Source organism: Pseudophryne corroboree, chromosome 12 (genome assembly GCF_028390025.1).
Source record: "Pseudophryne corroboree isolate aPseCor3 chromosome 12, aPseCor3.hap2, whole genome shotgun sequence".
In the NCBI taxonomy this organism is placed as follows: Eukaryota; Metazoa; Chordata; class Amphibia; order Anura; family Myobatrachidae; genus Pseudophryne; species Pseudophryne corroboree.
This window is the reverse complement of record NC_086455.1, coordinates 4,972,722-4,988,905: the sequence shown is the minus strand read 5'-3', so window position 1 is coordinate 4,988,905 and position 16,184 is coordinate 4,972,722. Positions and strand designations below refer to the sequence as shown.

At 47.4% G+C, this 16,184-nt stretch overlaps 1 protein-coding gene across 3 annotated transcripts in view; it reads left to right on the top strand.

Annotated features, from left to right (window-relative positions):
- Positions 1 to 428: 428 nt before the first annotated feature.
- Positions 429 to 16,184, top strand: part of LOC134980093 (oocyte zinc finger protein XlCOF22-like) — a 51,895-nt gene continuing 36,139 nt past the window's right edge. For 2 of the 3 annotated variants that reach the window (XM_063946748.1, XM_063946746.1), the window contains exons 1-2: positions 529 to 621; positions 9,080 to 9,235. In XM_063946748.1, coding sequence (XP_063802818.1) covers positions 9,167 to 9,235 — 69 coding nt within the window. In that variant the 5' untranslated portion in view covers positions 529 to 621; positions 9,080 to 9,166. The other variant, XM_063946747.1, reaches the window with a different exon arrangement.

Genomic DNA, 16,184 nt, shown 5'->3' with positions numbered 1-16,184 from the left:
GAGTGCAGGGAGTGAAAAAGAGGAGAAAAATCCACACCCAGGCAACACTTGGTATGTACATGCATAAATACATGACAGCATACAAAAGGTAAGAATGATCATAATATATGTGATGTCCCTGTGCACAGCAATGAGCAAAAATGTATAAAACACTAAAACCAACTGTCCACAATGACGGCGGCCATTTTCTTGAAGTACAATACACTTTCTTGCTATCTCACTGATTAATATTTTCTCACTGTCATTTGCTTCATCTCTATGTGAATTTCAACTAATAAATATGTGACACCACAGAAGCATCCGACTCTTATTAGGGAAATACATGCAGAGAGGCGGCCATGTTGCTGTTGTTTAGACACCCACAGCACTACTATACAAACCTCTCTATTTAGGACATACCACGTGATGCTGCGGGGGGGCGGGGTCACGCACTCCCCCGGGCGCCATGTTGGAAGCTGGAGAGCGGCTGTACCTCAGCCATACTCTATAAGTACATCCGGGTCAGTGAGCCGGGCGGAGGTAACTTCTGTGTGTGATAATGTTATTATTCTCCTCAGAAGGGGAGATATGAGGGCGGGTTATTATACAGTGCGGTATAACGGGGGATAAAGAGCGCCCCCTGTGTGTAATGTGGCGTTATTATCATTATTATATAGAAGAGGGGTCTGTATAGTGATATATAATGAGGGATAATCAATCCTCCAGCACACACTGTGTATGTGATATTATTATATAGGGGGAGGGGTCTGTATAGTGATGTATAATGAGGGGTAATCTCCCAGCACACACTGTGTATGTGATATTATTATATAGGGGGAGAGGTCTGTATAGTGATATATAATGAGGGATAATCTCCCAGCGCACACTGTGTATGTGATATTATTATATAGGGGGAGGGGTCTGTATAGTGATATATAATGAGGGATAAGCTCCCAGCACACACTGTGTATGTGATATTATTATATAGGGGAGGGGTCTGTATAGTGATATATAATGAGGGATAAGCTCCCAGCACACACTGTGTATGTGATATTATATAGGGGGAGAGGTCTGTATAGTGATATATAATGAGGGATAATCTCCCAGCGCACACTGTGTATGTGATATTATTATATAGGGGGAGGGGTCTGTATAGTGATATATAATGAGGGATAAGCCCCCAGCACACACTGCGTATGTGATATTATTATATAGGGGAGGGGTCTGTATAGTGATATATAATGAGGGATAAGCCCCCAGCACACACTGTGTATGTGATATTATTATATAGGGGAGGGGTCTGTATAGTGATATATAATGAGGGATAAGCCCCCAGCACACACTGTGTATGTGATATTATATAGGGGAGGGGTCTGTATAGTGATATATAATGAGGGATAAGCTCCCAGCACACACTGTGTATGTGATATTATTATATAGGGGGAGGGGTCTGTATAGTGATATATAATGAGGGATAATCTCCCAGCACACACTGTGTATGTGATATTATTATATAGGGGAGGGGTCTGTATAGTGATATATAATGAGGGATAAGCCCCCAGCACACACTGTGTATGTGATATTATTATATAGGGGAGGGGTCTGTATAGTGATATATAATGAGGGATAAGCTCCCAGCACACACTGTGTATGTGATATTATTATATAGGGGGAGGGGTCTGTATAGTGATATATAATGAGGGATAATCTCCCAGCACACACTGTGTATGTGATATTATTATATAGGGGGAGAGGTCTGTATAGTGATATATAATGAGGGATAATCTCCCAGCACACACTGTGTATGTGATATTATTATATAGGGGGAGGGGTCTGTATAGTGATATATAATGAGGGATAAGCTCCCAGCACACACTGTGTATGTGATATTATTATATAGGGGAGGGGACTGTATAGTGATATATAATGGGGGATAAGTTCCCAGCACACACTGTGTATGTGATATTATTATATAGGGGGATGGGTCTGTATAGTGATATATAATGAGGGATAATCTCCCAGCACACACTGTGTATGTGATATTATTATATAGGGGGAGGGGTCTGTATAGTTATATATAATAAGGGATAATCTCCCAGCACACACTGTGTATGTGATATTATTATATAGGGGGAGGGGTCTGTATAGTGATATATAATGAGGGATAAACTCCCAGCGCGCACACTGTGTATGTGATATTATTATATAGGGGGAGCGGTATGTATAGTGATATATAATGAGGGATAAGCTCCCAGCACACACTGTGTATGTGATATTATTATATAGGGGAGGGGACTGTATAGTGATATATAAGGGGGGATAACTTCCCAGCACACACTGTGTATGTGATATTATTATATAGGGGAGGGGTCTGTATAGTGATATATAATGAGGGATAAGCTCCCAGCACACACTGTGTATGTGATATTATTATATAGGGGGATGGGTCTGTATAGTGATATATAATGAGGGATAATCTCCCAGCACACACTGTGTATGTGATATTATTATATAGGGGGAGGGGTCTGTATAGTGATATATAATGAGGGATAATCTCCCAGCAGACACTGTGTATGTGATATTATTATATAGGGGGGAGGGGTCTGTATAGTTATAATAAGAATTTACTTACCGATAATTCTATTTCTCGTAGTCCGTAGTGGATGCTGGGGACTCCGTCAGGACCATGGGGAATAGCGGCTCCGCAGGAGACAGGGCACAAAAGTAAAAGCTTTAGGATCAGGTGGTGTGCACTGGCTCCTCCCCCTATGACCCTCCTCCAAGCCTCAGTTAGGATACTGTGCCCGGACGAGCGTACACAATAAGGAAGGATTTTGAATCCCGGGTAAGACTCATACCAGCCACACCAATCACACTGTACAACCTGTGATCTGAACCCAGTTAACAGCATGATAACAGCGGAGCCTCTGAAAAGATGGCTCACAACAATAATAACCCGATTTTTGTAACAATAACTATGTACAAGTATTGCAGACAATCCGCACTTGGGATGGGCGCCCAGCATCCACTACGGACTACGAGAAATAGAATTATCGGTAAGTAAATTCTTATTTTCTCTGACGTCCTAAGTGGATGCTGGGGACTCCGTCAGAACCATGGGGATTATACCAAAGCTCCCAAACGGGCGGGAGAGTGCGGATGACTCTGCAGCACCGAGTGAGAGAACTCCAGGTCCTCCTCAGCCAGGGTGTGCCCCTGACCAAGTAGCAGCTCGGCAAAGTTGTAAAGCCGAGACCCCTCGGGCAGCCGCCCAAGATGAGCCCACCTTCCTTGTGGAATGGGCATTTACATATTTTGGCTGTGGCAGGCCTGCCACAGAATGTGCAAGCTGAATTGTACTACACATCCAACTAGCAATCGTCTGCTTAGAAGCAAGAGCACCCAGTTTGTTGGGTGCATACAGGATAACAGCAAGTCAGTTTACCTGACTCCAGCCGTCCTGGAAACCTATATTTTCAGGGCCCTGACAACATCTAGCAACTTGGAGTCCTCCAAGTCCCTAGTAGCCGCAGGTACCACAATAAGCTGGTTCAGGTGAAACGCTGACACCACCTTAGGGAGAAACTGGGGACGAGTCCGCAGCTCTGCCCTGTCCGAATGGACAATCAGATATGGGCTTTTGTGAGACAAAGCCGCCAATTCTGACACTCGCCTGGCCGAGGCCAGGGCCAACATCATGGTCACTTTCCATGTGAGATATTTCAAATCCACAGATTTGAGCGGTTTAAACCAATGTGATTTGAGGAATCCCAGAACTACGTTGAGATCCCACAGTGCCACTGGAGGCACAAAAGGGGGTTGTATATGCAGTACTCCCTTGACAAACTTCTGGACTTCAGGAACTGAAGCCAATTCTTTCTGGAAGAAAATCGACAGGGCCGAAATTTGAACCTTAATGGACCCCAATTTGAGGCCCATAGACACTCCTGTTTGCAGGAAATGCAGGAATCGACCGAGTTGAAATTTCTTCGTGGGGCCTTCCTGGCCTCACACCACGCAACATATTTTCGCCACATGTGGTGATAATGTTGTGCGGTCACCTCCTTCCTGGCTTTGACCAGGGTAGGAATGACCTCTTCCGGAATGCCTTTTTCCCTTAGGATCCGGCGTTCAACCGCCATGCCGTCAAACGCAGCCGCGGTAAGTCTTGGAACAGACATGGTACTTGCTGAAGCAAGTCCCTTCTTAGCGGCAGAGGCCATGAGTCCTCTGTGAGCATCTCTTGAAGTTCCGGGTACCAAGTCCTTCTTGGCCAATCCGGAGCCACGAGTATAGTTCTTACTCCTCTACGTCTTATAATTCTCAGTACCTTAGGTATGAGAAGCAGAGGAGGGAACACATACACCGACTGGTACACCCACGGTGTTACCAGAACGTCCACAGCTATTGCCTGAGGGTCTCTTGACCTGGCGCAATACCTGTCCAGTTTTTTGTTCAGGCGGGACGCCATCATGTCCACCTTTGGTCTTTCCCAACGGTTCACAATCATGTGGAAGACTTCCCGATGAAGTCCCCACTCTCCCGGGTGGAGGTCGTGCTGAGGAAGTTTGCTTCCCAGTTGTCCACTCCCGGAATGAACACTGCTGACAGTGCTATCACATGATTTTCCGCCCAGCGAAGAATCCTTGCAGTTTCTGCCATTGCCCTCCTGCTTCTTGTGCCGCCCTGTCTGTTTACGTGGGCGACTGCCGTGATGTTGTCCCACTAGATCAATACCGGCTGACCTTGAAGCAGAGGTCTTGCTAAGCTTAGAGCATTGTAAATTGCTCTTAGCTCCAGTACATTTTTGTGGAGAGAAGTCTCCAGACTTGATCACACTCCCTGGAAATTTTTTCCTTCTGTGACTGCTCCCCAGCCTTTCAGGCTGGCATCCGTGGTCACCAGGACCCAGTCCTGAATGCCGAATCTGTGGCCCTTTAGTAGATGAGCCCTCTGCAGCCACCACAGAAGAGACACCCTTGTCCTTGGAGACAGGGTTATCCGCTGATGCATCTGAAGATGCGATCCGGACCATTTTTCCAGCAGATCCCACTGAAAAGTTCTTGCGTGAAATCTGCCGAATGGAATCGCTTCGTAAGAAGCCACCATTTTTCCCAGGACCCTTGTGCAATGATGCACTGACACTTTTCCTGGTTTTAGGAGGTTCCTGACTAGCTCGGATAACTCCCTGGCTTTCTCCTCCGGGAGAAACACCTTTTTCTGGACTGTGTCCAGAATCATCCCTAGGAACAGCAGACGTGTCGTCGGAGACAGCTGCGATTTTGGAATATTTAGAATCCACCCGTGCTGTCGTAGAACTACTTGAGATAGTGCTACTCCGACATCCAACTGTTCTCTGGACCTTGCCCTTATCAGGAGATCGTCCAAGTAAGGGATAATTAAGACGCCTTTTCTTTGAAGAAGAATCATCATTTCGGCCATTACCTTGGTAAAGACCCGGGGTGCCGTGGACAATCCAAACGGCAGCGTCTGAAACTGATAGTGACAGTTTTGTACCACGAACCTGAGGTACCCTTGGTGAGAAGGGCAAATTGGGACATGGAGGTAAGCATCCTTGATGTCCAGGGACACCATATAGTCCCCTTCTTCCTGGTTCGCTATCACTGCTCTGAGTGACTCCATCTTGATTTGAACCTTTGTATGTAAGTGTTCAAATATTTCAGATTTAGAATAGGTCTCACCGAGCCGTCTGGCTTCAGTACCACAATATAGTGTGGAATAATACCCCTTTCCTTGTTGTAGGAGGGGTACTTTGATTATCACCTGCTGGGAATACAGCTTGTGAATTGTTTCCAATACTGCCTCCCTGTCGGAGGGAGACGTTGGTAAAGCAGACTTCAGGAACCTGCGAGGGGGAGACGTCTCGTATTTCCAATCTGTACCCCTGGGATACTACTTGTAGGATCCAGGGGTCCACTTGCGAGTGAGCCCACTGCGCGCTGAAACTCTTGAGACGACCCCCCACCGCACCTGAGTCCTGTACGGCCCCAGCGTCATGCTGAGGACTTGGCAAAAGCGGTGGAGGGCTTCTGTTCCTGGGAATGGGCTGCCTGCTGCAGTCTTCTTCCCTTTCCTCTATCCCTGGGCAGATATGACTGGCCTTTTGCCTGCTTGCCCTTATGGGGACGAAAGGACTGAGGCTGAAAAGACGGTGTCTTTTTCTGCTGAGATGTGACTTGGGGTAAAAAAGGTGGATTTTCCAGCTGTTGCCGTGGCCACCAGGTCCGATGGACCGACCCCAAATAACTCCTCCCCTTTATACGGCAATACTTCCATGTGCCGTTTGGAATCTGCATCACCTGACCACTGTCGTGTCCATAAACATCTTCTGGCAGATATGGACATCGCATTTACTCTTGATGCCAGAGTGCAAATATCCCTCTGTGCATCTCGCATATATGGAAATGCATCCTTTAAATGCTCTATAGTCAAGGGTATCAATATTTTCAGTCAGGGAATCCGACCAAGCCACCCCAGCGCTGCACATCCAGGCTGAGGCGATCGCTGGTCGCAGTATAACACCAGTATGTGTGTATATACTTTTTAGGATATTTTCCAGCCTCCTATCAGCTGGCTCCTTGAGGGCGGCCGTATCTGGAGACGGTAACGCCACTTGTTTTGATAAGCGTGTGAGCGCCTTATCCACCCTAAGGGGTGTTTCCCAACGCGCCCTAACTTCTGGCGGGAAAGGGTATAACGCCAATAATTTTCTATCGGGGGAAACCCACGCATCATCACACACTTCATTTAATTTTATCTGATTCAGGAAAAACTACAGGTAGTTTTTTCACACCCCACATAATACCCTCTTTTGTGGTACTTGTAGTATCAGAAATATGTAACACCTCCTTCATTGCCCTTAACATGTAACGTGTGGCCCAAATGGAAAATACGTTTGTTTCTTCACCGTCGACACTGGAGTCAGTGTCCGTGTCTGTGTCTGTGTCGACCGACTGAGGTAAATGGGCGTTTTAAAGCCCCTGACGGTGTTTGAGACGCCTGGACAGGTACTAATTGGTTTGCCGGCCGTCTCATGTCGTCAACCGACCTTGCAGCGTGTTGACATTATCACGTAATTCCCTAAATAAGCCATCCATTCCGGTGTCGACTCCCTAGAGAGTGACATCACCATTACAGGCAATTGCTCCGCCTCCTCACCAACATCGTCCTCATACATGTCGACACACACGTACCGACACACAGCACACACACAGGGAATGCTCTGATAGAGGACAGGACCCCACTAGCCCTTTGGGGAGACAGAGGGAGAGTTTGCCAGCACACACCAAAACGCTATATTATACAGGGACAACCTTATATAAGTGTTTTCCCTTATAGCATCTTAATATATAATAATATCGCCAAATAAGTGCCCCCCCTCTCTGTTTTAACCCTGTTTCTGTAGTGCAGTGCAGGGGAGAGCCTGGGAGCCTTCCTAGCAGCGGAGCTGTGTAGGAAAATGGCGCTGTGTGCTGAGGAGAATAGGCCCCGCCCCCTTTTCGGCGGGCTTCTTCTCCCGTTTTTCTGACAACCTGGCAGGGGTTAAATACATCCATATAGCCCCAGGGGCTATATGTGATGTATTTTTAGCCAGCATAGGTACTTTCATTGCTGCCCAGGGCGCCCCCCCAAGCGCCCTGCACCCTCAGTGACCGTTGGTGTGAAGTGTGCTGAGAGCAATGGCGCACAGCTGCAGTGCTGTGCGCTACCTCATGAAGACTGAGAAGTCTTCAGCCGCCGATTTCTGGACCTCTTCTCTCTTCAGCATCTGCAAGGGGGTCAGCGGCGCGGCTCCGGTGACCCATCCAGGCTGTACCTGTGATCGTCCCTCTGGAGCTAGTGTCCAGTAGCCTAAGATGCCAATCCATCCTGCACGCAGGTGAGTTCACTTCTTCTCCCCTAAGTCCCTCGATGCAGTGAGCCTGTTGCCAGCAGGACTCACTGAAAATAAAAAACCTAACAAAACTTTTACTCTAAGCAGCTCTTTAGGAGAGCCACCTAGATTGCACCCTTCTCGGCCGGGCACAAAAACCTAACTGAGGCTTGGAGGAGTGTCATAGGGGGAGGAGCCAGTGCACACCACCTGATCCTAAAGCTTTTACTTTTGTGCCCTGTCTCCTGCGGAGCCGCTATTCCCCATGGTCCTGACGGAGTCCCCAGCATCCACTTAGGACGTCAGAGAAATATAATAAGGGATAATCTCCCAGCACACGCTGTGTATGTGATATTATTATATAGGGGAGGGGTCTGTATAGTGATATATAATGAGGGATAAACTCCCAGCGCACACACTTTGTATGTGATATTATTATATAGGGGGAGCGGTATTATAGTGATATATAATGAGGGATAAGCTCCCAGCACACACTGTGTATGTGATATTATTATATAGGGGGAGGGGTCTGTATAGTGATATATAATGAGGAATTAGCTCCCAGCACACACTGTGTATGTGATATTATTATATAGGGGGAGGGGGCCTGAATAGTGATATATAATGAGGGATAAGCTCCCAGCACACACACTCTGTATGTGATATTATTATATAGGGGAGGGGTCTGTATAGTGATATATAATGAGAGATAAGCTCCCAGCACACACTGTGTATGTGATATTATTATATAGGGGAGGGGTCTGTATAGTGATATATAATGAGAGATAAGCTCCCAGCACACACTGTGTATGTGATATTATATAGGGGAGGGGTCTGTATAGTGATATATAATGAGAGATAAGCTCCCAGCACACACTGTGTATGTGATATTATTATATAGGGGGAGGTGGTCTGTATAGTGATATATAATGAGAGATAAGCTCCCAGCACACACTGTGTATGTGATATTATTATATAGGGGAGGGGTCTGTATAGTGATATATAATGAGAGATAATCTCCCAGCACACACTGTTTATGTGATATTATTATATAGGGGAGGGGTCTGTATAGTGATATATAATGAGAGATAAGCTCCCAGCACACACTGTGTATGTGATATTATTATATAAGGGGTGGGGTCTGTAAAGTATTATCTAGAGAGGAATTTACTCTGTTTTGATTATTATTCTTATATTTACTCCTAGACACTTACGTCATGAAGTCACAGAATCTTTTATAAGACTTCCAGTGAAAGCGATTCCCGTTCTGTATAAGTCACTGATTTACTGAGGATGGACAAAAACAAGAGTGACAGGATATTACATCTCACCCTGGAGATCATCTACGTGCTGACCGGGGAGGTGAGGTCTTATGGGAGCGTCACAGTGACATCACTCTTATCTCTAGTAATAATACAGGGACGTGACCGGGGAGGTGAGGTATTATGGGAGCGTCACAGTGACATCACTCTTATCTCTAGTAATAATACAGGGACGTGACCGGGGAGGTGAGGTCTTATGGGAGTGTCACAGTGACATCACTCTTATCTCTAGTAATAATACAGGGACATGACCGGGGAGGTGAGGTCTTATGGGAGCGTCACAGTGACATCACTCTTATCTCTAGTAATAATACAGGGACGTGACCGGGGAGGTGAGGTATTATGGGAGCGTCACAGTGACATCACTCTTATCTCTAGTAATAATACAGGGACGTGACCGGGGAGGTGAGGTCTTATGGGAGCGTCACAGTGACATCACTCTTATCTCTAGTAATAATACAGGGACATGACCGGGGAGGTGAGGTCTTATGGGAGCGTCACAGTGACATCACTCTTATCTCTAGTAATAATACAGGGACGTGACCGGGGAGGTGAGGTCTTATGGGAGCGTCACAGTGACATCACTCTTATCTCTAGTAATAATACAGGGACGTGACCGGGGAGGTGAGGTCTTATGGGAGCGTCACAGTGACATCACTCTTATCTCTAGTAATAATACAGGGACGTGACCGGGGAGGTGAGGTCTTATGGGAGCGTCACAGTGACATCACTCTTATCTCTAGTAATAATACAGGGACGTGACCGGGAGGTGAGGTCTTATGGGAGCGTCACAGTGACATCACTCTTATCTCTAGTAATAATACAGGGACGTGACCGGGGAGGTGAGGTCTTATGGGAGCGTCACAGTGACGTCACTCTTATCTCTAGTAATAATACAGGGACATGACCGGGGAGGTGAGGTCTTATGGGAGCGTCACAGTGACGTCACTCTTATCTCTAGTAATAATACAGGGACGTGACCGGGGAGGTGAGGTCTTATGGGAGCGTCACAGTGACATCACTCTTATCTCTAGTAATAATACAGGGACGTGACCGGGGAGGTGAGATCTTATGGGAGCGTCACAGTGACATCACTCTTATCTCTAGTAATAATACAGGGACGTGACCGGGGAGGTGACGTCTTATGGGAGCATCACAGTGACATCATTCTTATCACTAGTAATAATACAGGGACGTGACCGGGGAGGTGAGGTCTTATGGGAGCGTCACAGTGACATCACTCTTATCTCTAGTAATAATACAGGGACATGACCGGGGAGGTGAGGTCTTATGGGAGCGTCACAGTGACATCACTCTTATCTCTAGTAATAATACAGGGACATGACCGGGGAGGTGAGGTCTTATCTCTAGTAATAATACAGGGACGTGACCGGGGAGGTGAGGTCTTATGGGAGCGTCACAGTGACATCACTCTTATCTCTAGTAATAATACAGGGACATGACCGGGGAGGTGAGGTCTTATCTCTAGTAATAATACAGGGACGTGACCGGGGAGGTGAGGTCTTATGGGAGCGTCACAGTGACATCACTCTTATCTCTAGTAATAATACAGGGACGTGACCGGGGAGGTGACGTCTTATGGGAGCATCACAGTGACATCACTCTTCCTCTAGTAATAATACAGGGACGTGACCGGGAGGTGAGGTCTTATGGGAGCGTCACAGTGACGTCACTCTTATCTCTAGTAATAATACAGGGACGTGACCGGGGAGGTGAGGTCTTATGGGAGCGTCACAGTGACATCACTCTTATCTAGTAATAATACAGCGACATGACCGGGGAGGTGAGGTCTTATGGGAGCGTCACAGTGACATCACTCTTATCACTAGTAATAATACAGGGACGTGACCGGGAGGTGAGGTCTTATGGGAGCGTCACAGTGACGTCATTCTTATCTATAGTAATAATACAGGGACGTGACCGGGGAGGTGAGGTCTTATGGGAGCGTCACAGTGATATCACTCTTATCTCTAGTAATAATACAGGGACGTGACCGGGGAGGTGAGGTCTTATGGGAGTGTCACAGTGACATCACTCTTATCTCTAGTAATAATACAGGGACGTGACCGGGGAGGTGAGGTCTTATGGGAGCGTCACAGTGACATCACTCTTATCACTAGTAATAATACAGGGACGTGACCGGGAGGTGAGGTCTTATGGGAGCGTCACAGTGACATCACTCTTATCTCTAGTAATAATACAGGGACATGACCGGGGAGGTGAGGTCTTATGGGAGCGTCACAGTGACATCACTCTTATCTCTAGTAATAATACAGGGACGTGACCGGGGAGGTGAGGTCTTATGGGAGCGTCACAGTGACATCACTCTTATCTCTAGTAATAATACAGGGACGTGACCGGGAGGTGAGGTCTTATGGGAGCGTCACAGTGACATCACTCTTATCTCTAGTAATAATACAGGGACATGACCGGGGAGGTGAGGTCTTATGGGAGCGTCACAGTGACATCACTCTTATCTCTAGTAATAATACAGGGACGTGACCGGGGAGGTGAGGTCTTATGGGAGCGTCACAGTGACATCACTCTTATCTCTAGTAATAATACAGGGACGTGACCGGGGAGGTGAGGTCTTATGGGAGCGTCACAGTGACATCACTCTTATCTCTAGTAATAATACAGGGACGTGACCGGGGAGGTGAGGTCTTATGGGAGCGTCACAGTGACATCACTCTTATCTAGTAATAATACAGCGACATGACCGGGGAGGTGAGGTCTTATGGGAGCGTCACAGTGACATCACTCTTATCTCTAGTAATAATACAGGGACGTGACCGGGAGGTGAGGTCTTATGGGAGCGTCACAGTGACGTCATTCTTATCTATAGTAATAATACAGGGACGTGACCGGGGAGGTGAGGTCTTATGGGAGCGTCACAGTGACATCACTCTTATCACTAGTAATAATACAGGGACGTGACCGGGAGGTGAGGTCTTATGGGAGCGTCACAGTGACATCACTCTTATCTCTAGTAATAATACAGGGACATGACCGGGGAGGTGAGGTCTTATGGGAGCGTCACAGTGACATCACTCTTATCTCTAGTAATAATACAGGGACGTGACCGGGGAGGTGAGGTCTTATGGGAGCGTCACAGTGACATCACTCTTATCTCTAGTAATAATACAGGGACGTGACCGGGGAGGTGTGGTCTTATGGGAGCGTCACAGTGACATCACTCTTATCTCTAGTAATAATACAGGGACGTGACCGGGAGGTGAGGTCTTATGGGAGCGTCACAGTGACATCACTCTTATCTCTAGTAATAATACAGGGACGTGACCGGGGAGGTGAGGTCTTATGGGAGCGTCACAGTGACATCACTCTTATCTCTAGTAATAATACAGGGACGTGACCGGGGAGGTGTGGTCTTATGGGAGCGTCACAGTGACATCACTCTTATCTCTAGTAATAATACAGGGAAGTGACCGGGGAGGTGAGGTATTATGGGAGCGTCACAGTGACATCACTCTTATCTCTAGTAATAATACAGGGACGTGACCGGGAGGTGAGGTCTTATGGGAGCGTCACAGTGACATCACTCTTATCTCTAGTAATAATACAGGGACGTGACCGGGGAGGTGAGGTCTTATGGGAGCGTCACAGTGACGTCACTCTTATCTCTAGTAATAATACAGGGACGTGACCGGGGAGGTGAGGTCTTATGGGAGCGTCACAGTGACATCACTCTTATCTCTAGTAATAATACAGGGACGTGACCGGGGAGGTGAGGTCTTATGGGAGCGTCACAGTGACATCACTCTTATCTCTAGTAATAATACAGGGACGTGACCGGGGAGGTGAGATCTTATGGGAGCGTCACAGTGACATCACTCTTATCTCTAGTAATAATACAGGGACGTGACCGGGGAGGTGACGTCTTATGGGAGCATCACAGTGACATCATTCTTATCACTAGTAATAATACAGGGACGTGACCGGGGAGGTGAGGTCTTATGGGAGCGTCACAGTGACATCACTCTTATCTCTAGTAATAATACAGGGACATGACCGGGGAGGTGAGGTCTTATCTCTAGTAATAATACAGGGACGTGACCGGGGAGGTGAGGTCTTATGGGAGCGTCACAGTGACATCACTCTTATCTCTAGTAATAATACAGGGACATGACCGGGGAGGTGAGGTCTTATCTCTAGTAATAATACAGGGACGTGACCGGGGAGGTGAGGTCTTATGGGAGCGTCACAGTGACATCACTCTTATCTCTAGTAATAATACAGGGACGTGACCGGGGAGGTGACGTCTTATGGGAGCATCACAGTGACATCACTCTTCCTCTAGTAATAATACAGGGACGTGACCGGGAGGTGAGGTCTTATGGGAGCGTCACAGTGACGTCACTCTTATCTCTAGTAATAATACAGGGACGTGACCGGGGAGGTGAGGTCTTATGGGAGCGTCACAGTGACATCACTCTTATCTAGTAATAATACAGCGACATGACCGGGGAGGTGAGGTCTTATGGGAGCGTCACAGTGACATCACTCTTATCACTAGTAATAATACAGGGACGTGACCGGGAGGTGAGGTCTTATGGGAGCGTCACAGTGACGTCATTCTTATCTACAGTAATAATACAGGGACGTGACCGGGGAGGTGAGGTCTTATGGGAGCGTCACAGTGACATCACTCTTATCACTAGTAATAATACAGGGACGTGACCGGGAGGTGAGGTCTTATGGGAGCGTCACAGTGACATCACTCTTATCTCTAGTAATAATACAGGGACATGACCGGGGAGGTGAGGTCTTATGGGAGTGTCACAGTGACATCATTCTTATCTCTAGTAATAATACAGGGACGTGACCGGGGAGGTGACGTCTTATGGGGGCGTCACAGTGACATCACTCTTATCACTAGTAATAATACAGGGACGTGACCGGGGAGGTGAGGTCTTATGGGAGCGTCACAGTGACGTCACTCTTCTCTCTAGTAATAATACAGGGACATGACCGGGGAGGTGAGGTCTTATCTCTAGTAATAATACAGGGACGTGACCGATGAGGTGAGGTCTTATGGGAGCGCCACGGTGACATCACTCTTATCTCTAGTAATAATACAGGGACATGACCGGGGAGGTGAGGTCTTATCTCTAGTAATAATACAGGGACGTGACCGATGAGGTGAGGTCTTATGGGAGCGTCACAGTGACATCATTCTTATCTCTAGTAATAATACAGGGACGTGACCGGGGAGGTGACGTCTTATGGGAGCGTCACAGTGACGTCACTCTTATCTCTAGTAATAATACAGGGACGTGACCGGGGAGGTGACGTCTTATGGGAGCGTCACAGTGACATCACTCTTATCACTAGTAATAATACAGGGACGTGACCGGGGAGGTGAGGTCTTATGGGAGCGTCACAGTGACGACACTCTTCTCTCTAGTAATAATACAGGGACATGACCGGGGAGGTGAGGTCTTATCTCTAGTAATAATACAGGGACGTGACCGATGAGGTGAGGTCTTATGGGAGCGTCACAGTGACGTCACTCTTCTCTCTAGTAATAATACAGGGACATGACCGGGGAGGTGAGGTCTTATCTCTAGTAATAATACAGGGACGTGACCGATGAGGTGAGGTCTTATGGGAGCGTCACAGTGACATCATTCTTATCTCTAGTAATAATACAGGGACGTGACCGGGGAGGTGACGTCTTATGGGAGCGTCACAGTGACGTCACTCTTATCTCTAGTAATAATACAGGGACGTGACCGGGGAGGTGACGTCTTATGGGAGCGTCACCGTGACATCACTCTTATCTCTAGTAATAATACAGGGACGTGACCGGGGAGGTGACGTCTTATGGGAGCGTCACAGTGACGTCACTCTTATCTCTAGTAATAATACAGGGACGTGACCGGGGAGGTGAGGTCTTATGGGAGCGTCACAGTGACATCACTCTTATCTCTAGTAATAATACAGGGACGTGACCGGGGAGGTGAGGTCTTATGGGAGCGTCACAGTGACGTCACTCTTATCTCTAGTAATAATACAGGGACATGACCGGGGAGGTGAGGTCTTATGGGAGCGTCACAGTGACATCACTCTTATCTCTAGTAATAATACAGGGACGTGACCGGGGAGGTGAGGTCTTATGGGAGCGTCACAGTGACGTCATTCTTATCTATAGTAATAATACAGGGACGTAACCGTGGAGGTGAGGTCTTATGGGAGCGTCACAGTGACATCACTCTTATCTCTAGTAATAATACAAGGATGTGACCGGGGATGTGAGGTCTTATGGGAGCGTCACAGTGACATCACTCTTATCTCTAGTAATAATACAGGGACGTGACCGGGGAGGTGAGGTCTTATGGGAGCGTCACAGTGACGTCACTCTTATCTCTAGTAATAATACAGGGACGTGACCGGGGAGGTGAGGTCTTATGGGAGCATCACAGTGACATCACTCTTATCTCTAGTAATAATACAAGGATGTGACCGGGGATGTGAGGTCTTATGGGAGCGTCACAGTGACGTCACTCTTATCTCTAGTAATAATACAGGGACGTGACCGGGGAGGTGAGGTCTTATGGGAGCGTCACAGTGACGTCACTCTTATCTCTAGTAATAATACAGGGACATGACCGGGGAGGTGAGGTCTTATGGGAGCGTCACAGTGACATCACTCTTATCTCTAGTAATAATACAGGGAGGTGACCGGGGAGGTGAGGTCTTATGGGAGCGTCACAGTGACATCACTCTTATCTCTAGTAATAATACAGGGACGTGACCGGGGAGGTGAGGTCTTATGGGAGCGTCACAGTGACGTCACTCTTATCTCTAATAATAATACAGGGACGTGACCGGGGAGGTGAGGTCTTATGGGAGCGTCACAGTGACGTCACTCTTATCTCTAGTAATAATACAGGGACGTGACCGGGGAGGTGAGGTCTTATGGGAGCGTCACAGTGACATCACTCTTA